The sequence below is a fragment of the Ursus arctos genome, unplaced genomic scaffold (genome assembly GCF_023065955.2).
Source record: "Ursus arctos isolate Adak ecotype North America unplaced genomic scaffold, UrsArc2.0 scaffold_11, whole genome shotgun sequence".
NCBI lineage: Eukaryota > Metazoa > Chordata > Mammalia > Carnivora > Ursidae > Ursus > Ursus arctos.
The window spans coordinates 55,730,174-55,753,718 of NW_026622775.1; the positions used below are offsets into that span (position 1 = coordinate 55,730,174).

The 23,545-nt window shown below is 35.9% G+C and overlaps 1 protein-coding gene across 14 annotated transcripts in view; it reads right to left on the reverse strand.

Annotated features, from left to right (window-relative positions):
* NEK1 (NIMA related kinase 1) overlaps positions 1-23,545 on the reverse strand; it is a 251,489-nt gene that overhangs the window by 187,803 nt on the left and 40,141 nt on the right. For all 14 annotated transcript variants that reach the window (XM_048212192.2, XM_048212194.2, XM_044379262.3 and 11 more), the window contains 4 exons: positions 19,188-19,242; positions 15,617-15,817; positions 11,330-11,390; positions 8,717-8,868 (listed from right to left, as the gene is read on the reverse strand). In XM_048212192.2, coding sequence (XP_048068149.2) covers positions 8,717-8,868; positions 11,330-11,390; positions 15,617-15,817; positions 19,188-19,242 — 469 coding nt within the window. The remainder of the gene's footprint in view (positions 1-8,716; positions 8,869-11,329; positions 11,391-15,616; positions 15,818-19,187; positions 19,243-23,545) is intronic.

Below are 23,545 nucleotides of genomic sequence, written 5' to 3' on the forward strand. Positions count from 1 at the left end.
TCAAAAATCTCCCAACAAACGAAAGTCCAGGACCAGATGATTTCACTGGTGAATTCTACGAAACATTCAAAGATTTCATACCTACCTTTCTCAAACTCTTACAAAAAAATTGAAGAAGGAAAACTTTCAAACACATTTTACCAGGCCAGCATTACCCTGATACCAAAACTAGACAAGGACACTACAAAAAAAGAATATTACATGCCAGTATCCCTGAAGAACACAAATGCAAATATCCTCAACAAAATATTAGCAAACCAAAATAAACAATATATTAAAAGGATCATACACCATGATCAGGAAATACTTATTCCAGGGATGCAAAGATGGTTCAACAACCACAAATCTATCAACATAATAAATCACATTAACAAAATAAATGATAAAAATCACATATGATAATCTCAATAGATGCAAAAAAATAATTTGACAAAATTTAACATCATTTATAATAAAAACTCTCAACAAAGTAGATACAGAGGGAATGTACCTCAACATAATAAAGCCATCTATGACAGACCCACAGCTAACACCATACTCAATGGTAAGAAGACAAAAGATTTTTCCTCCACAATCAAAAATAAAACAAGGATGCTCATTATTTTTATTCAACATACTACTGGAAGTCCCAGGCAAGTAAAAGAAATAAAAGCCATCGAAATTAGAAAGGAAAAGTAAAACTGTCACTTTTTGCAGGTGACATGATACTATATGTAAAAAACCCTAACGATTACACCAAAAAAGTAGTATAAAGTAATAAATGAATTCAGGGAAGCTGCAGGAAACAAAATTAATGTACAAAAATCTGTTGTGTTTCTATACACTAATAACAAATTCTGAGAAGGAGAAATCAAGATAACCATTCCATTTATTCAAAATGATAAAATACCTAAGAATAAATTTAACTGATAAGGTGAAAGACCTATATTCTAAAAATGATATGACACTGATAAAAGAAACTGAAGGCCACACAAACAATGGGAAAAATATTCCATGCTCATGGGTTGGAAGAATATCGTTAAAATGTCTGTAACACCCAAAGCAATCCATGGATTCATTGCTATTCCTACCAAAATTCCAATGAAAATTTTCACAGAAGTAGAAAAAATAACTCTATAATTTGTGTGGAACCACAAAAGACCCTGATAGTCAAAACAATATTGAGAAAGAAGAACAAAACCAGAGGTATCATGCTCCCTGATTTCAAACTACAGTTGACCTTTAAACAACATGGGTATAAACCACACGGATCCACTTATATACAGATTTTTTACAGTACAGTACTGAAAATGTATTTTTCTTATAATTTTCTTTAAAACATTTTCTTTTCTCTAGCTTACTTTACTGTAAAAATATAATATATAATACTAATAACATACAAAATATATGTTAACTGAATGTTTATATTACCAGTAAGGCTTCCAGTCAACAGTAGGCTATTAGTTAAGTTTTGGGAGAGTAAAGGTTACACACATACCTTTCACTGCATAGGAAATTCATGCCCTTAAGCCCCTGCCTTGTTCAAATGTCAAACGCATACCACTGAGCTATAGCAATCAAAACAGTATGGTATTGGCATAAGAATAGACACACATAAATGGAACAGAACAGGGTCCAGAAATAAACTTGTATATATATATGTGTGTGTGTGTGTGTGTGTGTGTGTATACATACGTGTGTGTGTGTGTATATATATATATATGTATATATATATGTATATGGTCAATTAATTAAATTAAATAAGTAAATTAATTTACAACAAAGGAGGCAAAAATATACACTCTCTTTAAAAGTACAGTCTCTTTAAAAAATGGTTTTGGGAAAACTGTACAGTTATATGCAAAAGAATAAAACTGGACATCTTACACCATATTAAAAAAAATCAACTCAAAATGGATTAAAGATTTGAATGTAAGACCTAAAACCATAAAATTCCTGGAAGAAAGCAGACAGAAGCTCCTTGACATCTGTCTTAGCAATATTTCTTTTGGAACTGACTCCAAAGGCAAGGGAAACAAAAGCAAAAATCAACAAATGCGACTATATCAAACTAAAAAGCTTCTGCACAGTGAATGAAACCATCAACCAACCAAATGGAAAGCTAGCCTAATGAACGGGAGAAAATATTTGCAAATAAAAAAAATTTGCAAAAAAATATTTGCAAATCATGTATCTGATGAAGGGTTAATATCCAAAATATATAAAGAGCACATACAACTCAATAACAACAAAAAATCTGATTAAAAAATGGGCAGTGTAACAGACATTTTTCAAAAGAGACACAGATGAACAATAGGCACATGAAAAGATGTTCAACATCACTATCATCAGGGAAATACAAATCAAAACCACAATGAGATATGACCTCACACTAGTCAGAATGGACAATATAAAAAAACAAACAAACAAGAAATAATAAGTGTTGGCAAGGATGTGGAGAAAGGGAACCAACCCTCAGAGCACTACTGGTGGTTATGTAAATTTGTGCAGCCACTACAGAAAACACTGTGGAGGTTCCTCAAAAAAACTAAAAATAGAGCTACCATATGATCTAGCAATTCTAATAGTAGGTATCTGTACAAAGGAAATGAAAACACTAGTTTGAAATGATATATGTACCCCTATGTTTTTGCTGCATTATTTACAATAGTGAAGATATGGAAATGACCTAAGTGTCCATCAATAAATGAATGGACAAAGAAGAGGTGGTATGTATACACAATGGGAAACTACTCAGCCACAAAAAGGAATGAAATCTTACAATTGTGACAAGATGGACCTAGAGGGCATGATGCTAAGTTAAGTAAGTCAGACAAAGATGAATACTGCATGATTTTACTTATATGTGGAATCTAAAACAAAACAAAACTCAGACCCACAGCTAGAGAGAACAGATTGGTGGTTGCCAGAAGGGAGGGGTGTGGGGATGGGGGGCAAACTGCATGAAGGGAACTAAGAAGTACAAACTTCCAGTTATAAAATAATTAAATCATGGGTTGGAATATATAATATGGAGAATATAGTAAAAAACATTGTATTAACTTTGTAAGGTGACAGATGGAACTTATTGTGGTGACCATTTCACAATGTATACAATTGTCAAATCACCCCTTGGTACACCTGACGCAAATGTAATATTGTATGTCAATTATACCTCATTAAATAAAAACAAAGACGACATTTATAAGAATGCAATCCATCTGACTGATTTCATATCAGTGAATTACAATACAACCATTGATAATAAAAATTTACATAAAGTATATAAAATATTAAATAAAAATACAACAAATTATCTGTAAACTATCAGGACCACATTAGTAATACAAGCAATGTATACTGAATACAAATGTGGAGGGGCCCATAACAAAATTAAGTTAAATTAAATGCAATGTTTGGATACTGGGAACGTTTCTTTCCTCTTTTATTATATAAAACTCTAAAAACTATTCTAAAAGACTATAGCAAATTTGTTAAAATACTTTGTAGAAAAAAACAGCTGATCAAAGTTATACTATTAAATTACTTCAAAGAACCAAAAACTCTAACAGAAATGAACTTTCTATCTCAAGAATTACACATGTATGTAAAAAATTGATTTCAAATGTTCTAAAGCTGTCTTCATCACCTCACACTGCAGTAGTAACCTTTAAGCATTGAGAATAAGAACTCAACAACTGGCCTTCCACCTGTACCTAAAAGCAGTGTTGTTATTTGGCCTTTAACCCTACTAAGTACTACTAAAAAATTATTAAAGAACATTGCTTTCCTGATTCAGAATTCCTTTTTTTTTTTTTTTTTCCTTTTCAGTTCAAGCTCATTTCCCTTTTATTAAAGTCCAAGTTACCATTACATGGTTTGGTACTCAATAAAGAAAAACTTATTCAAGTAAGGTAATTCATTATCATCAGTATTTCCAGGTGATTGTTTACAATCAAGTACCATAATGAATAAACCCTTGAGAAGCCCATCCATGGGGTTTATACTTTTTTTAAGGCCCAGTTCCTCTAGAGTGGAGATTCCCAGTTCATTTATAGTTGGTCGCAGTTTCTGGATGACATAGGGGTAGATTTCCTTACCAGGTCCTGCTTTGTCCTTAACCTCTAGGATGCGAACTGCACTAGCAAAATAATTAGGTGTCTGCATGACTGCAAAGCAGCATCAATGATACTGGGTTCTGGAACCAGATCATAGCCAATAAGCATCTTCATCCCTTTACTCAATTTGTAGGCATCAATATCTGGCTTGTTGAAGTATGTCATCCAGCGGATATCAAATTCATTTGTCTCGTGTGACCCATGGGAATAACAATGAACTGACTGGACAGTGGCCAGTGGCAGTGCAGCCATGCCAGGTGGGCTACAGGAGGCCTCAAGGGCTGGCATGGGAGACTGTGACTGCTGCTACAGAGTGGCGCCGAGCATGATGACCGTGGCAGTGTGCAGTCTAAGCTGGAACTCATTTCATTTAATTATTTATTCACTGATTTTTAAAAAATCTTATTAGACACCCACTTTGTGTAAAACACTGTCCCTAACTTCAGAGAGATGTCAGTCTAATTAAACAGCATTAGAAGATACACATGATGTGCTAAAGGAGTTATTTTCCTGCTTTTTAGAGGGTAAAGGGACAATTAGGGAAGAAACAAGAAAAGTCTTTGGAAAAAAATTTATCTGAGTGTTTCCTACCTAATCCCTTAGGTCAATGGAGAACTGTAAATATCAATGCCCCCTGCCAAAATAGCGGTGCTCAAGGACATAACGCCAACAATATATTCTTTAACCTACAAGCTAACGATGTGAACCTTCATCACACATATTGCTCCTTTTGCCTTTTTTCAGGGCTATGTCCCTTTAGTTAAACTGTAATATCTGAGGGCAGAAGAAACAGGGTCTTTACTTTGTACTCTCCAAGGGCTCACAGAATAGTACAGTATCAATACCACAGGCATCTATACAGGAAAGAGCGTCAAAGAACAGAACATTTAAAAAGGAGGAAGGGGTATGTAAATTAACAAAGACAAGAAAGAAAAAAAATTGTCTAGTTATTAACTAGTGCTAAGTTAATTTAGTTCAGATTCATAATTCTGGAGCATTATAGAGATTAGTGGATTGAATGAAGGTTCTAGAAAGTGCTCAATACACAAACATGAACATGACATTTATATGGTAGGGTAGTACTTTGCCACTGAATGTTTTCTTCATGAGCATATTTTATGCTTTTTATGTCAATAAAAAAAAGATGCTTAGATATGAATTCTGGGGTACAATAGGTAAAGGAATTATATTAATTTTTAGTATCTTTAGGGTACTACTGATAATAATCTTAGCAGACTACTTATCTAACTAAAGAAAATAGTTATTAAAACTATTTTTTTCCTACTGTTCACCCTCATGGAATAAAGACACATTCCAGTGTTCTCAACAGAGTTAACAACTGTTGTTTTTTCTCTGCAGGTTTTTTTTTTTCTTAAAGATTTTATTTATTTATTTGACAGAGATAGAGACAGCCAGCGAGGGAACACAAGCAGGGGGAGTGGGAGAGGAAGAAGCAGGCTCACAGCGGAAGAGCCTGATGTGGGGCTCGATCCCAGAACGCCGGGATCACGCCCTGAGCCGAAGGCAGACGCCCAAAGATGTGGTGTATATATATACATTGGACTACTACTCAGCCATCAAAAAAATGAAATCTTGCTATTTACAACACCGTGGATGGATCTAGAGGGTGTTACTAAGTGAAATAAGCCAATCAAAGAAAGACAATTATCATATGATCTGGCTGATATGTGGAATTTAAGAAACAAAACAGAGGATCATAGGGGAAGAGAGGAAAAAATAAAACAAGATAACATCAGAGAGGAAGACAAAGTATAAGAGACAAGCATAGGAAACAAACTGACGGCTGCAGGAAGGGATGGGGTGGGGGGATGGGGTAACTGCGTGATGGACATTAAGGAGGGCATGTGATATAATAAGCACTGGTTTTATATAAGACTGATGAATCACTGACCTCTACTGCTAAAACCAGTAATACATTACATGTTAATTGAATTTAAATTTAAAAAAGCAACAACAATAAATAAAATAAAATAAAATAAAATGAAATAAAATAAAGTAGGCAACTAAGTGGACTAAGCAAATATAATAGGGTGGCTAGAAGGTGCTCACTTGACACTATTAGTTATAAATTTAAAGTGAGACCAGTTAGAATAGTTGTATGCTTTCTCCAATCACATTCTACTACCCGAGTTCAGGCTTAAAAGACATGAAGAGTTGGATTTCACCAAGTTAAGTTTTTGCCAGGTGATTTGTAATAATGAAGGATAGGTGAGGCTTTGGAAATTATTATAATGGGAGAACATGGAATTTAAGCCAAAAAAAGGAAAATAAAAAATGAGGAGAAGGACACGGAAAAACACTAGTAAAATCCACAGACCCAAATAGGACAAAGAAGTTGTGGAGCCAGAGTCCTACGGGAATAAGCTGGAAACACAGGAAATAGTGGTAAATCATGGGATGCTTATGATTGAGACTATGGAAGAGTTGCTATAATCAATAACAACAAATTTGATGGCATGACTACAGGTGAGAGTTCTAAGGCAGGGTGGTAGACAAAATTACTGAAAGAGAACAATCAAGAAAATAAAAGACCATGTACTATTGGAAGGATCATTTTTTTGGATACTGAAATCACCAAGAATTAGTACAGTATGGGGAAGAGTGACCGTGAGTCAAGTGTTAAACTCTTTAAAAAATGAGAGCCTGCAGATGACCCACAGAGGGTTAACAGGTGATAGAGTCTGACAGCAAAAGCCTCACAAGTTTTGGGGTTGGTTGTGGTTAGGAACAGGGAAGAGTCTTGCAAGGAAAACACCTCTCTCATCCTACTTCTAGAGGCAGTGGTATTAAGAAATTAGAGACACCATGTAAGACAGTTGCACAACAGTGTGTTCAGGGACAAGCCAGGTTTCAGAGCAAAAAAGATGAAAAAAAAACCTACAAATTTAGAATACAGGGTATTTTGCTGATAATGTGCTATAAGAGGGCTTTCTGGAAGAGTTTAGGGAGGTATGCAGAGGGTGGGGGTCAGATTGGGATATGACCAGAATCATACGGAATAGAGAGACTAGCTAATGAAGGTAAAGTGTGGAGGTCCAGGGGTTTCTGGTGATTAAAAAAGAGGGATAAAAGATATGATGGAATTGGTCCATTAGGCCTAGGTAAGTAGTATATGGAAGGACTGAAGGAAGGAAGGGAGAGAGGCAGGGAGGGAAAACTTGTGTGCCAGTAATATTGCCTCTCAGCTGCAAATTCACCCTTCATTGTCCTCCTTGTGAGAAGCCAGACAATATACACTTCTTTGCTTGCTAGCATGACTTTAAGCTTTGTCAGCAGATGATGTTGGAGGAACACTGCAGAAGGAAATGACTCCTGCTCCTGATTAGGAGGCTTTCTTTCTTCTTGTTCCTGCTGCATGTGGGACACATAGTAACATTCACCCCTGTGGGCAGCTTCCAGGACAGTTCTGGAGGTGCCCCTGCCAGCTTCCCTATGACCTCTGACAGCAACCCCAAGGCCAGTTTCCCACCACATTCCGCTGGTGACCCAACTGGCATCCCAGCCTACTACCCAACGAGTTCAGCAACACCCAGCAACTTCCACCAGCAGGCTTCCCAGCAGATTCAATGATTCCCCAAGCAGCTTCCCAGTACATTTCACCGGCACTCTAGGTAGGTTCTCAGGAGCTTCATCAGTTCTACAGAGGACAGCCTATGGCACCTCAGTGAACTCACCATCCAGTAAATTATAGCCATACCACAACAAAAAGGTTTGAATCTCAGCCTGAAGGGTGGGGTTGTGGAGATCTTCCAAAATCCAAAACTATGTCTCAGCGCTAGGAGTAGTGGCTGCTTCCTTCATCTGCTGTTCCTATATTCTCTAGAGTTCTTTATCCCTTAAAGTTAATTCCCTAAACATAGTTATTAGTTATTTAAACTTTCCTTGATTAAATTATTACGCGTTTTTTTTCTCCTTACTGGAGGCTGACTTATACAACTATTTTAAGACTAATTTACAGTAATCATTTGAACTACCTTATGACAGATTTTAACTTAGATCTCTCTTAAAGCAGTGTGTTCAATGTTCATATGTATCTAAATACGTATGCATGTGCATGTGCAGTCCAAAACAAAACAGGTTTCATATACTAAAGTATGCAGCTAATGACATGAAGAAAAATGTCAAATTCCTGCAACTAACAGTGTGTTCTTGGGCATTTCACCTAAATGCTATAGGTGTTAATTTTTTCATCTGAAATATTATAGACTGTACAATAACTTTCCTTCCAGCTGTATGATATTATTTATGATTGTGAATTCTCAAATACAAAATTTTCCCACATTTTTATCAAGTATATCACATTTACTTGTTTTATGCACAAAAACAAATGGCTCTGCTTAGATTGTTCAAAAGTGATTTCACTGATGACATCACTTTCTTTTTATTGCACCAACTACTTAATATATCTACTTAATGTTTCTTTGTGACTTCTGTAAGTCTTCTTAGTTTTAGAAGACTGGTGAAGCAGAGAATAGCAATGTTCTTTAGTAACTTAATAAAAAACAATTCTATGGGTATCAAGACAACTGAACTGAGCTGCAATAAAAAAAGATCAAATTGAATTTGTTACTAATACGCAGTCTGTAACATGATCATACCTGTTTATGTTTCTGGAGTGGTTTCTTTTCATGTACTTTTTTATCTCCAAATTTCTTATATGTTAAAGGCACTCCATATTTAGCAGCAGGTTTTGTAATTTTCTGAGCAGACACAACAGAAGCCAAGCTTTGTCCTGAAGCTGGTCTTTTAGCTACATGAAAAGATACAAAGAGTTTTTTCCTAGAGTTCTTCATAGAATTTCAAAATTCTTCAAGATAGCACTTTTTCATTTTCACTATCATTGACAGCATTTGAGACTTTTCACTAAAAATCTTGTTCACTCCCTAGCACATGTCAATGCCTTCATTTTAAATTATTTGATACTAAAGCCATTTGGGGGGGAGGAAAAGGCCACACATCTTTAAGATGTTGAAATTTCTCATATTAAAAAAAAAGCACATTCCAGGGGCGCCTGGGTGGCACAGCGGTTAAGCGTCTGCCTTTGGCTAAGGGCATGATCCCGGCGATCCGGGATCGAGCCCCACATCAGGCTCTTCCACTATGAGCCTGCTTCTTCCTCTCCCACTTCCCCTGCTTGTGTTCCCTCTCTCGCTGGCTGTCTCTATCTCTGTCGAATAAATAAATAAAATCTTTAAAAAAAAAAAAAAAGCACATTCCTAAAATTGACTACGGATGCTTACTATGTATCTGTGAAGATACTAAAAATCACTGAACTTAAGAGTAGACTTTAAGTGGTATAGAAATTGTAACTCAATAAAGCTGTTAAAAAATATTTTTAAAAGAACTCTTACTATTTTAGAAATTATTTTCAAAATTAGCACATAAACTTCAAGAGCAAGTGTTAAATACTAACGCTATCATTGTGAGCAACTTTAATATTTTCTTCATCTATAGTCTGAAAGATGTCTATATCTACAGACCTATAGAAGAACAAACACTTTAAAACAATCATTATAACTCAGGGACCCATGAAATGGGTACCTTTATACACTACTGGTGGGACTATAAAATGGGCAAACTTTCTAGAGGGCAACCTGTATCAAGAACAATGTTTATGGATTGCTTTTAAAGAAATAATCAGAGATACATAAAAATTTATATATAAGTATAAGCCCTACAGCAATTATGTATCCAATTCTTATTGAAGCCTAGAGTTCTAAGACTGAAGTCTTAGAACAATGATGAATTCAAGAAAAACAGTTAAATTGAAGAAATTTAAAGGAAAGTCTACTATTTATATCTCTCAAAGATATTGACAAGGAACTAGGAAAAGTGGAAGAAAAAGAAATTTCCCTCTGGGAGTTCAACTGTGAGATCAAATCAGAACACATATATACAACAGCACAACATTGTACCTTGGCAAAATGTATTAAAACAACCAAAGGAATATTGTGTATTACCAGTACACATACTGGCACACATACTGAAGAAGGAGCTAAAGTCACAAAAGTATAAAAATGAAGATTCCCAGGAGAAAATATTGAATAGTCGCCATTTACTTCCAGAAAAGAGGGAGAATTACTTATCTGATTTGGGGGTATTTCTCAGGGTCCATGACAAGGCTACCAGTAGTATACAGCTTAATATGGGGAGTTGGAGCCCACAAAGTATCTACAGGCCCATCAGGAATACAATTCCTATTTTAGCTTCATGCTAATAAACATTTCATTCATCCAACTTCTGTTACAACAAAATAACTTTCTAATTCCTATGTAGGCTTATCTACATGGAAAGAATGTGCTGACATGGAGTATTTCTGGTCTTTGTGACAATGAGGCTTTTGATTAAGATTTGACTTCTCATGAGGTTTGACTGCCAGGAGAGAGATTCTGATTCTCGTGTGTGTCTGTCTCTTGTGAATTTGTTTACAGTGAACTGATTTCCCAGGGACTGACAGTCTCTGCACACTGAGAGGATGAGTCTAAGGGTCTTTAGGAAGAGCTACATATAGCTGGCCTTCCTAAGAACACACTGCCGTACCACTTCCAGCTTACATGGACTCACTGTTACAATATGGTATTTATTTTTATTAATTTACTCAAACTCAAAATGGAGAACATGGAAAGCATTAGTTTGAAAAACAATATACTCGTCAAATCTTACATAACTTACACTGATTTTAGAAATCCATTATGAAATCATTCTATGAAAAAAAATATAATTTCCTTCTCACACAAATATACGTATATATATACATATAGTATATAACCATACCCACAATCCACACTTAAAACAAAATTATCCTTGGTAAGGTACCTGACTTCATATTAATTCACTTTTTAAAAATTTTAGAATATAAAGTATTTCTCAAAGAAAAATATATAAACAACTAAGACATTTTAGAATATTCTAGGACAATCTGCTCAAAATATCAGCTAAGCAACTGATAAAGATGAAAGACTTTAACATAGATTTAACTCAAATAAGGCAGACAAGAAATTTTGCAAATTTTGTTATTAATTCATCACAAAGTGTTGTATGCTGCCATATATCAAGAATAAAGATGCATTTTCTCTGGATTAAATTTATCTACATTTACCTCAACTTATTATATCTACATATCTCTAGTATAATGAAAATGTATTACTAATTAGTATTAGTATACTGATTATTGCAAACAGGTGAAAGGACTCACATTAAATTTCATTTACCTGGTACAGGCTGCGCTCCAAACTTGGAAAATGTTTTTAGACAAAATTCTTCTGCAATAAGCTTAGATTGAAAAAGGACAAAGAAAAAGTCAGAAAAGATGTGAAATTTCCAAAATAAAAACCCTACCCATTATTCAGATTACATATTTCCCTTTTCAGTCACATATATGCTATGAGATAAACTGTATTTATTCAACCTAAGTAATCCCAAATTCCTCTCATACTAATTCTCTTCCACTCTTACAAATTTATTTTATTATTTTTCTAGACAAGGTTTCTTCTCAAATTAACCTAATGAACCACAAAGGCGCCCATAAACTGCTTTCCTGTTCTATGTCTCAGCAATTTAACATAATTACCTCCTATCTGGAATACCCTCTATATTCTATATACAGCCAAATTCCTCATTTACCTCCAAACTGATAGTCACTTAATTATCCCTTTCTCAGATTAACTTCTCAGTTATTTCAACTTTACTCTGAATCCTCGCAGCATCTCCAATGAGTTTTCACTTTTAACAATATGTAATTATAAACAATACTGGATAAATATTTGAATATTTCTAGATAATTCAATAAGTATCTCTTTCTACTACTACTAAAACAATCCAGTACTTATTCTTTAGCATTCATTAACATATTTTGAGAACCAAAAGTCATTAGTATTTCCTGCAAGTCATTTTTTCTCCCTACTCACTAAATTTTCTTTTTCCCCTCTTTAAGTGAAAAACTTTAAGTGCAAAAGATTTAACTCAATTTAAGCCTACTTTTTTCTTACTGGGTGGGGGGAGGGAAAGTAAGTGAATTTTCTCTTTTTTCAAGAGGAATGAGGCCTGCTGATGAGAATATTCACACAGTAGCAGTGGGACAGAAGCTCCAACAGGCAAAAAGCCATGACTGAGATGGTCATCTGTCCCATTAAGGATCCCCCAATAGCAGTTTTCAAGTCTCATACTGGCAGAATCAGCATCACCAGGGACATATCACATGTGGAAATTCTCAGGCTCCCACCTCAGAAACACTAAAATAGGAATTGTAGTGATGGGACCCAGCAATGTCCTCTAAGTGATTTTTTTGAAGTTTGCTAAATCTTAAAAACCACTCCACCAAAAGATAAATTAAGCGAAGATGTGGTGCACAGGTAATTCAGAGCAACTGTGTAAATGTATTTTCTCTTCTGAACATTTGCATTTTTTCCCTTTCCTTTGCATGGAAGGAAATGGGTGTTTTATGAACTCCAACTTGCCCTGAACTGGATAGTTTCATTGCTCGATGGTGAATCTTTCTTTTTTGAGTGTGAATGCAAATATGAACTAAGAGATGGGGCATGAAGAATCCAAGAAGATTCTGAAATCTCCATGGTGTGTTGTTCAATATAGTTGCCACCCATTGGTGGCACCCACCTATTTAGATTAAAATTTTAAATAAATATAATTTAAAATTCAGCCCCTTGGTCACACTAGGCACAATTTAAGTATTCAATAACCACATGTAGCTAGTGGCTACAACGTTGGAGAACGCAGATATAAAACACTTAATCACTGTTGATGCACTATTGAAAGTACTATTGGACAACACCTATATTGCTAAGCAATCAGAGCTTATCCATGATTTGTCAAGCCTTTTCCAGCGTGTGCAAGATTGAGAATTAAACCTTATTAAACCTTGGGTGACAATAGTTAGAGAAGAAGAAATTTTTTTAAAACCCTATAGAATATTATAGTAGTTCATATATTATGTAGTAAAGCTCACATATTGTTTCAAAGCCTTAAAAAATATATTACAAACTTTCTCACTAGAATACTGAATAAATGATAATATAGCAGAAAATAAAACTTGGGAACCAAAGAAGAGATTTTCACAAAAAATGAAATCTAAGTGATGTCTAAATAGCAACAAGTAGCTATTCATATACTAAACACACACTATCAAATATTCCACTTGTTAATAATCATAATCTGTCCTTTTATTCTTTCTGTATTATAAATTTTGATGTATTAGGCTTGCACATTTTCCTTCATTGCTGGCTAGCTGAATTCCAGTGCTTCAGCCTTGAGACTGTATGTCCTAACCACTGGTTTTGGGAGGGGGGACGTCAGCAAGATTCAATAAAGTTATTCTTTCTTTGCCAGTAGTTGCCAAAAAACAATAGTATATTGCATCATAAATCTGTCCTTGAAAATGTTACTTACAACAAAGGAGTCTTATAAGACACCTATGTTTCAGAGATTCTTGCTATATATATCCCATATAAGTAACCTTCAATCTACACATTTTAATTGGCTTTTTGCTGACTAATGTGTTCTCCTGGTAATAAGAGTTAAATCTACACTTCTGTTTTCTGAAAATTATTTGTTCACACAAATGTTCTGTTAACCCAAAGAATATGACAATTCCCTCTTATCCCATGAGCATAATAAAAGTAATAAAACTATGATTTTGCTAATACATGATTTACAGAAGATTTTAACAGTGATCATTTAAATTAACAAAGGCCACACAGAACATGTAATATAAAATAATTCCAGTTTCAGGTGATCAATATATTGATGCAATAACTTGCATGAACTGATTTGATATAAATTTTTAATAAATCCTCTCAAAGTAAAATTCAGTTCAACTCAACAAATATTTATTATGCATCTACGTGTGAGTACTAGAGGAAAAATCATGAGTCAACAATTTGTTATACATACAAATGCCCACAAAACAAGTTTTTAATAATTATCAAATAGAATATAATTGTAATTCACACAACTTAAGATACTAATATATTTATATTAGTATAATAAAATGACACAATAATATTTTATATTGACTATATTGAGCACTTATTACATGCTAGACATTAAGCACTTTATATGCATTCTTTTTTTTTTAACTCTCATAACCACCTCATGATGTAGATATGTCTATAATCCCATTGTTTACAGGTCAGTGAGTCACAGAAATATTTAATAATTTTGCAATCAGAGACGGTTAATGGAGGGGAGGTGGGTAGGGGGATGGGTGAAATAGGTGAAGGGGATTAAGAGTATACTTATCATGATGAGCACTATTGTGCAGAATCACTGAATCACTGTATTGTACACATGCAACTAATATAACCCTGTGTATTTTAACAATGCTGGATTTAAAATTTTTTAAAATAATAATTTTACAGTTAGAAACCTAAGAAAACATAAAGTAGAGAGAGAGGTGATTGCCAGGAGTTGTGACAGAAGCGAATGGGGAGCTACTGGTTAATGGGATTGAGTTTGTTTTACAAGATAAAGAGTTGTGAAGATGAATGGTGGTATTAACCGCACAGCATTGAAAATCTACTTAATACCACTGAACTGGACACTCAAAAATGGTTAAGAGGATGCACTTTATGTTGTGCACATTTTACCACGATAAAAAAAAAAATTGGAAAACAAAACAAAAGAAACCCAAGACAGAGGAATGATTTTGTGATACTGTGGTTTATATTAAGAAATACACATCCGGTGTCTAGTTCCTAGCATACAGCTCCTAAAACCCTTAAAGTACCTAAAAGGTAAGAGAATAAAGTGTCTTTTGTTATTCCTAACAAACCACTTTCAACCACACATGAATTTACTTTAATGAGGTGACATCAGGAAAGCCCCTAAGGATGGAAGCTGATTGCCAGGGAAATCTACCACATGATTAGAGGGCTTAAATTTTCAGTCTCACTCCCCTCCTGAGAGGAAAGGGACTAGAGGTTGAATCAAACACTAAAGGCCAATGATGTCTACATAATAAAGCCTCCATAAAAAACTGAAGGACGGGACTTGGACAGCTTCTACGTTGGTAAACATGCCAGCAGGGTGACACATCCTAATTTCACTGGAACAGAAGCTCCTGCACTCTGAACTCTTTCAGACCTTGTCCTACGTATCCCTTCATCTGACTGTGGGATCTGATGATCTATATCTCCAGGTAGTGCCAGAACTGAATTAAACCGGACACCCTGCTGTGTTGCAGCAGTGCTTGGTGTGGAAAAAACTACCACACATTTGGTGACTGGAAGGGTAAGAAGTTTAGTATTAAGTGTTAAGAGGAAACACAGGAGGAATGTTTTCCCTCCTACAGATTCGCAACTAGAAAACAAATCCAAAGAAGAATATGAGAATGGAAAGAAATGTGACTCCAGTGTCATCTGAAAAAGGCACTTTGTTCTCCCAGGATTGTGATATGCTCTCCTCAAAACATAGGTCATGTCCTAGTTAAGCATCATAACCTTACTATTTTAAAGTAAAAAACAAAAACAAAAACAAAAACATACCTGAGGTGAGAGAAACTTTTCAATGCGTTTGGCTATAAAACCTTTCTCCAATATGGAGTTGACTGATGGTCTATCCCTAGGATTTCTTTTAAATAACTGAGACAGTAAATTGCGGAGATCATAAGAATAATGTAATGATACAGGTGGAAAAGATCCAGATATTATCTTCAGTACCAGGTTTTTCATATTGCCAGCTTCAAACTAAAATCCAGAAAATAAATTAACATATATGAAACATATATAAATTGAAAACAGGAATAAACAATGAGAAATAGTTCTTTTCCTTGAGAACAGAAATATAATCCTCTTACAAATACTTTAATCAGCATATGTTCTTTTTATTAGCATATGTTCTTTAGAACAAAGTTCACTTGCTTATTTATAAACATATTTAAGAGACTATCAGTCCTCATAAAAAGTTACAACCTATTCTAATATTAATTTTTGCTTACTCAAAACACTAGAAGATGGAATAAAGGTATTAATTAAAGATTTTATAAAAACAATAATAAAGACAAAAACAAACCCTGTAGTCTTTATTTAAAACCTGCCTACCTACGGCCCTGTTGCAGTAAGTGCAACAAGAAATTGCAAAACTAACAGTATCTGCGAGAAAACATAGTAAATGAAAGTACTGGGGCGCCTAGGTAGCTCAGTCAGCTAAGGGTCCGACTCTTGATTTCAGCTCAGGTTGTAATCTCAGGTTGTGAGATCGAGTCCTGCATCTGACTCCACACTCAGCAGGGAGACTGCTTGAGATTCTCTCCCTCTGCCCCTAGCCCAACTCATGCGCACATGCCCCTCTCTCTCTCAAATCAATAAATCTTAAAAAAAAATAAATGAAAATACTAATTGCTTCCTTTTAAACACTGCTCATTATTATTTTTAGGTGTGTGATGCTCCCAAAAGCCATGTAGTGAGCAACGTGGCAAGTATTCCAAAGGGGAATGTAAGCCATATCAATGGGAATGGTATATATTTAAGGAGTAAACACAATATAAACTCTAACTGAAGTTAAAAAACAGAAAAACCAACAGCGGTGGGGCAATTTAAAATCTAAAGATTTTGGGTGGCTCGGTTGGTTGAGCATCTGCCTTCAGCCTAGGTCATGATCCCAGGGTCCTGGGATCAAGTCCTGCGTTGGGCTTTCTGCTCCACGGAGAACATGCTTCCCCCTCTGTGTGCCGCTCTCCCTGCTTGTGTGTGCTCTCTCTCTGGCAAATAAATAAAATCTTCAAAAAAATAAAAATAAAAAATAAAACCTAAAGATTTCGTTTTGAAAGTAAATAAAACTAAGCTTTTGACATCTCTGCTAAATAGAACAGTTGTACACTGTTAACGTATTAACATACACATTAACAAAACAAAACATGGTATAAATCAGGTATTGGTGATTATACCGAGTATAAAAAAGTTCTACTAAATCTTGAATTCTGCTAGACATTTAAAATATGATATTCAGCATATTAAAATTTGAGTGTAATTCAGTAGTCTAGAAATATCTATGTACCTAAGAAGGAATTCTGAATGCATAATGATAGATTATTCCCTCACTACAATGAATTTTCACTCTCTCAACTGACAAGCTTTTCATAAAGGTTAGTGAATTACTTATTTCATGCGTCTACTTAAGAGTAAATAATCACAGGGGCGCCTGGGTGGCACAGCGGTTAAGCATCTGCCTTCGGCTCAGGGCATGATCCCGGCGTTATGGGATCGAGCCCCACATCAGGCTCTTCCGCTATGAGCCTGCTTCTTCCTCTCCCACTCCCCCTGCTTGTGTTCCCTCTCTCGCTGGCTGTCTCTATCTCTGTCGAATAAATAAATGAAAAATCTTTAAAAAAAAAAAAAAGAGTAAATAATTACAAAATACAGAAGCAATGGTGACAGAACACAGATGAAAAAATGAAAGAAAATATACTGATTTATACCTGAAATGACTGTGTGTTGAAAAATTGACCAATTCCTTCAAATACAGATCTGATAACTGCCATTCCACATCACTATGGCAGTCTATGCTTTTATAAGGCAATACAGTCTTAAAAGAGTATACAACCATGAAAAAACACAACAAAGAAAAAATATCCCCCAAATAATATCAAGCAATAAAAACAGGCCATAAAACTGTTTATACAATATAATTAAACTGCAGAAAGAAAAAAAAAAATCTCATTTTATAAATTAATCTAGAAGAAAGCCTGGAAGGAAACAAAATATTACAAGTATTCATTACCAGCTAGAAGAATTGCTTTTGATATTCATTTACTTCTTTATATTTTTATCTATTTTAAGTTTTCTGTAATGAAAATACATTATTGTTTAAGGGGGGGAAACATTATTTTTGTGAGAGACAGCAAGCACACCTGCAGGTGGGGGAGGTGTTGAGGGGGTGGGGCAGAGGGAGAGGGAGAGAGAGAATCTCAGCCAGGCTCCACTCCCAGCAAGGAGCCCAACACAAGGCTCTATCTCACCACCCTGAGTTCATGACCTGAGTAGAAATCAAGAGTCAGATGCTTAACTGACGTGCCACCCAAGCACTCCCAGGGGAACATTTTTAAAAAGCAAAATTTTAAAATGGAAAGTGATTAAAATTCAACCTATTTAAGACAAAAACTCCCCCTTTGGGGTGTATTATGTGCCATCTCAACAAAGTCCCAAAATTAAAAAAAAAACAAAACAATTTTTTAAAGATTTATTTGAGAAAGAGAGAGAGAGAGAGACAGAGACGAGAGCGAACATGTGTGTGAACAAGCAGGGGAAGGGGCAGAGGGAGAGGGGAAGAAGACTCCCTGCTGAGCATGGAGCCCAAACGCCTGGCTTGATCTCACCCCGATCACGACACTGAGATCATGACTTGAGCTGAAAACAAGAGTTAGACGCTTAACCAACTGAGCCACACAGATGCCCCCAAAATAAGTTTTAACTAAAGAGCATGTGAATTGATAAAATCCCTTGATGAATATGTCGAAAAATGTTCTTTAGTTTCAATTCCAAACTCAAATACAATTCAATTCCAAATACTTTGGGTGTTTTGAGAGAAATTGCTAAGATGAAACAAAAATTGTTACGCTAAAATACCAAACTCACGTATGAATGTAACATTAAAAAGATAGAAAGTTTATTTTTGTCATTAGAAATTATTTCCTGGGGGGGGCGCCTGGGTGGCTCAGTTGGTTAAGCATCCGACTCTTGATTTTAGCTCAAGGGTCATGATTTCAGGGTTGTGAGATTGAACCCCCATTCAGCTCCCCAATCAGCAGGGAATCTGCTGGAGATTCTCTCTTTCTCTCCAAAATAAATAAATAAATCTTAAAAAAAAAAGGAATTTCCTGGAAAAAAGTATGACATACGTATTATAATAACAAATATATAACATACATATGTAATATATCCATATATGTTAAGGGAAAATCTATACAAATTTATACTTGAGAAAAGATGAGAAATTTAAAAACTGACAAATTCTAGTACAAGAGGATGACTTGAAAGATGGCATATGATTTAAAAATATATATATATTATAGGTACTTTAGGACACAATTTTTTAAATATTTCAGAAACTTCTACTTACTGCATGTTTAAGTGTACACATCTCATATAGGACACACCCCAGAGCCCAAATGTCACTAGAAAAGGGAAAAATGAGAAATTTTCTCTAAGTATCAAAATTTACTTAAATTTTTTTTCATTTAAAGGAAACAAAAGCACCATGAAAATGCTTTTCAAAAATACGTGTTCCATAAAACATATCCTTTAAAACTCAAAATTTCAACCATAACCAAATGATAAAAGTAGCTATCCCAGATTAGAAAAACAGCAGTTGCCCAAGCAATTATTTTATTTTATTAATTCCCTCACTTTATCATTTTTTAAATTTAAATTCCATTAATTAACATATAATCTATTACAGGTTTCAGAGGTAGAGTTCAGAGATTCATCAATTATATCAGTATATAACAACCAGTGCTCATTACATCACGTACCCTCCTTAAGGTCCATCACCCAGTTACCCCATCCCCCCACCCCTCTCCCCTCCTGCAATCCTCAGTTTGTTCCCTATGCTTAAGAGTCTCTTATAATTTGTCTCCCTCTCTGATGTTGTCTTGTTTTATTTTTTCCTCTCTTCCCCTACGATCCTGTTTTGTTTTTTAAATTCCACATATCAGCCAAATCATACAATTGTCTTTCCCTGACAGACTTACTTCACTTAGCATAATACCCTCTGGTTCCATCCACATCATTGCAAATGGAAACATTTCAATTTTTTTGATGGCTGAGTAGTATTCCATTGTGTATATATACCACATCTTCTTTATCCATTCATCTGTTGATGGACATCTGGGCTCTTTCCGTAGTTTGGCTATTGTGGTCATTGCCCAAGCAATTATTTTAAAGTTTTATTAAAGAAATGTAATATTTAAAAGAACAAAATCAGTAAATTCCATGAATATTCTATTTATTTATTTTATTCAATTATTTACAAAATACCATGATTTTAAAAAGTATTTTAAAAGCAAAACACTGTTTTAATGATAAACAAAAATATTAATTTACTAAAATTAAATCTGAAATAAACTTATGACAGCCTACTAAAATATTATGTAAGGTAAATATATTATTTAATCTTACTTTAAGGACTTATACTTACTATCTTCTTTACAGTTTCTTCCTTTCTTTCATCTTAAACGTATTTTTATAATAAAAAAACACTATTTCCAATGTTAAAAAAAGACTCAGTTCAGAGCTACAGTGGTCCTTAGTAGTCAACAAAAACCACTGCTCCTCAAAGTTGAACTTATTAGAAAAGAATAAAATCCAAATTTGAAATCCCAAGGTTATCTTGAACCAAATTCATGAAAAGCTACAAATATAAACCTATAACCCCAAAAATCTACTTAATTTCAAGATTCAACTTGTAAAAAAATGTAAATGTAATTAAACTTATTGATTTAGTAGTTTATTAGTTATTTAGTACCTGTACATGTTAGTACATGACCCATGTATGAACAAACACATTAAACTAATGATCCTATTAATAAAATACTTTAAGACATATTTAGAAAAATATGAATTCTTGAAGTGTATTAATAATGCTCATCCATGACATTTTTAAATCATTTTCCCCCACAAAATTAATTCTGTATAAAATTCTCAAAAGGATGATTAAATCCATTCCTAATTTAAAGACTGATTTTTTTCACAGTTGACTTATCCATAAGACACAGAAATAGCATTAAAATGGAAAATTACTTTAGCTCAAAGAAAATGCTACTATCCTTAAGAATCTCCACTAATAATACATTCTATGAACTAAACTGATCATTGTAATTTAAAATCATTTAAAATATACATTGCTGGTGCAGGGGGCGCCTGGGTGGCTCAGTAGGTTGAGCGTCCAACTCTTGGTTTCAGCTCAGCTCATGATCTCTGCATCCTGGGAGGGAGTCCCGAGTGGGACTCCACGCTCGGCAGGGAGTTTCTGCTTGGGATTCTCTCTGTCCCTCTCCCTCTGCCCCTCTCCCTGCTCATGCTCTCTCTCACTCTGCCTCTCAAATAGATAAATCTTTAAAAAAAAATACATTGTTAGGATGATGTTCTCTGCCTCAACTGCTCAGGTTTTAAATACAGCTTCCTTCCACTCCCAAAAAAAGGAGCTATCACTTTTTTCCTTTTAGCTTCTGTGGGTGCTTTCAAATTTAAGACCAATATTTCTTGCTTAGGATATTTCAATTAGAAAGAGAGAAAATAAAGGGTAAATGGAATTCAATGGCAGAATTCCTTATCCCACTCACATATTACACAAACTGTTAGCCACAGTAAAGTTCAATGATTGGGGATTTGGGCTTGGGAGCCGGATGCCTAAGACTTTCAAGTTCCTTTACCTCTCTCTCTGTATTTGGCCTCCTTACAAGGAAAAGGAAGAAAAAAATGAATAGCTACAATTCACAAGGTTACTGTGATTAAAGGAATGAATACATAGAAAGCATTCAAAACAGTGCTTAGCATTTAGTAAGTGTTCAATCACTATTAACTATTACAATGCAACAGAAAGTGACTATTACAAAGAGCAAAAAAAAGTACTCTATTTCCAATTATAACTTATAATAAAGGGACATTTCCAGAACGCCTGGCTGGCTCAGTCAGAAGATCACGTGACTCTTGATAGGAGTTAAGATGGCGGAAGAGTAGGGGACCCCTTTTTCAGCCAGTTCCCTGAGTCGAACTGGATAGGTACCAGACCAGCCTGAACATCCACGGAATCAGCCTGAGACGCAGGAAGATACATCTGGATCTCTACAAATGAACATCTCCAGAGCTGAGTATTGAGGTGCAAAGTGGGGAGCCGTAAACCATGCACAGATATCGGAAGATAAACGGAAGGGGGAGGGAGCCGCCACATTTGGGCGCCAGGAGCGGTAGCCACCTGCACGGGGGAGCAGACGGACTCGAGGACCAGCACCCGGCACCCTCAAGAGAGCAGACTGGGACCGTGAGCAGGGAGCGCGCACCACCAGACGGAAATGGAGCTCCGGTGTGCTCACTAGAACCAGGCTGAGACTGGGTGCTCCGGGAGCGCGCGGGGGCGGCTGGCGGTGTTAGAAACACAAAGGACAGAGACGCGCTGGCCCTGGAAGTGAGGGCTGGGACGCCGGGTGTGGGGTGCACATCCCGGGACGCTGCAGGGTTGAGCAGCACCAACAGAAACAGAGTTAAAGTGGCCAGAACATCAATGGAGAACGGTCCGTGATCCCTCTGTTCTGAGACAGAGGCTGAGATTTGGCCACTGCTGCTCTGACTCTCAGAAGAGGCACAGCAAACCGCCAGGGAAAGCCGCCAGAGAACAAAAGCCTGGAAAGATCGGCACACAGTGTGCCCATCCCCATCCCCCCTCACAGGGAACACGGAGACTCTACCCAAACAGAGTTGCTTGAGTATCAGCGCAGCAGGCCCCTACCCCAGAAGACAGGCGGAAAAATCAAGAAGCCCACATCCCTAAGATCCCTCTAAAAAAAGGGCGCACCGCCTGGGTCCCGGTCAATAATTTGGGCTCTGGACAACCCCACAACCTCTCCTCATCAGAATGACGAGATGGAGAAATCCCCCCCAGCAAAGAAAAGAAAATGAGTCTGTGGCCTCTGCCACAGAACTAATGGATATGGATATAACCAAATTATCAGAAATGGAATTCAGAGTAACAATGGTCAAGATGATGTGTAGACTTGAAAAAAGTATTAACGAAAATGTTAATGAGAATATAGAATCTCTAAGGGCGGAAATGAGAGCGAATCTGGCAGAAATTAAAAATTCTATGAGCCAAATGCAGTCAAAACTAGAGGCTCTGATGGCCAGGGTGAATGAGGCAGAGGAATGTATCAGTGAATTGGAGAATGGGTTAGTAGAAGAAAAAGCTAAAATAGAATCTGGACTCAAAAAGAATCCACGCTCAGGAATGTAGGTTACGGGAGATTACTGACTCAATGAAACATTCCAATGTCAGAATCATCGGTATCCCCAAGGGCGTGGAGAAAAACAGAGGTCTAGAAGAGAAATTTGAACAAATTGTAGCTGAAAACTTCCCTAATCTAGCAAGGGAAACAAGCATTCGTGGCCAAGAGGCAGAGAGGACCCCTCCCAAGCTCAACCACGACAAACCTACACCACGTCACGACACAGTGCAATTTGCAAATATTAGATCCAAGGATACAGTATTGAAAGCGGCCAGGGCAAAGAAATTTCTCACGTACCAAGGCAAAGGTATCAGAATTACTTCAGACCTGTCTACACAGACCTAGAATGAGACAAAGGGTTGGGGGGGCATTTTTAAAGCTCTTTCAGAGAAAAACATGCAGCCAAGGATCCTTTATCCAGCAAGGCTGTCATTCAGAATGGATGGAGACATAAAGACCTTCCAGAATCGCCAGTCATTGA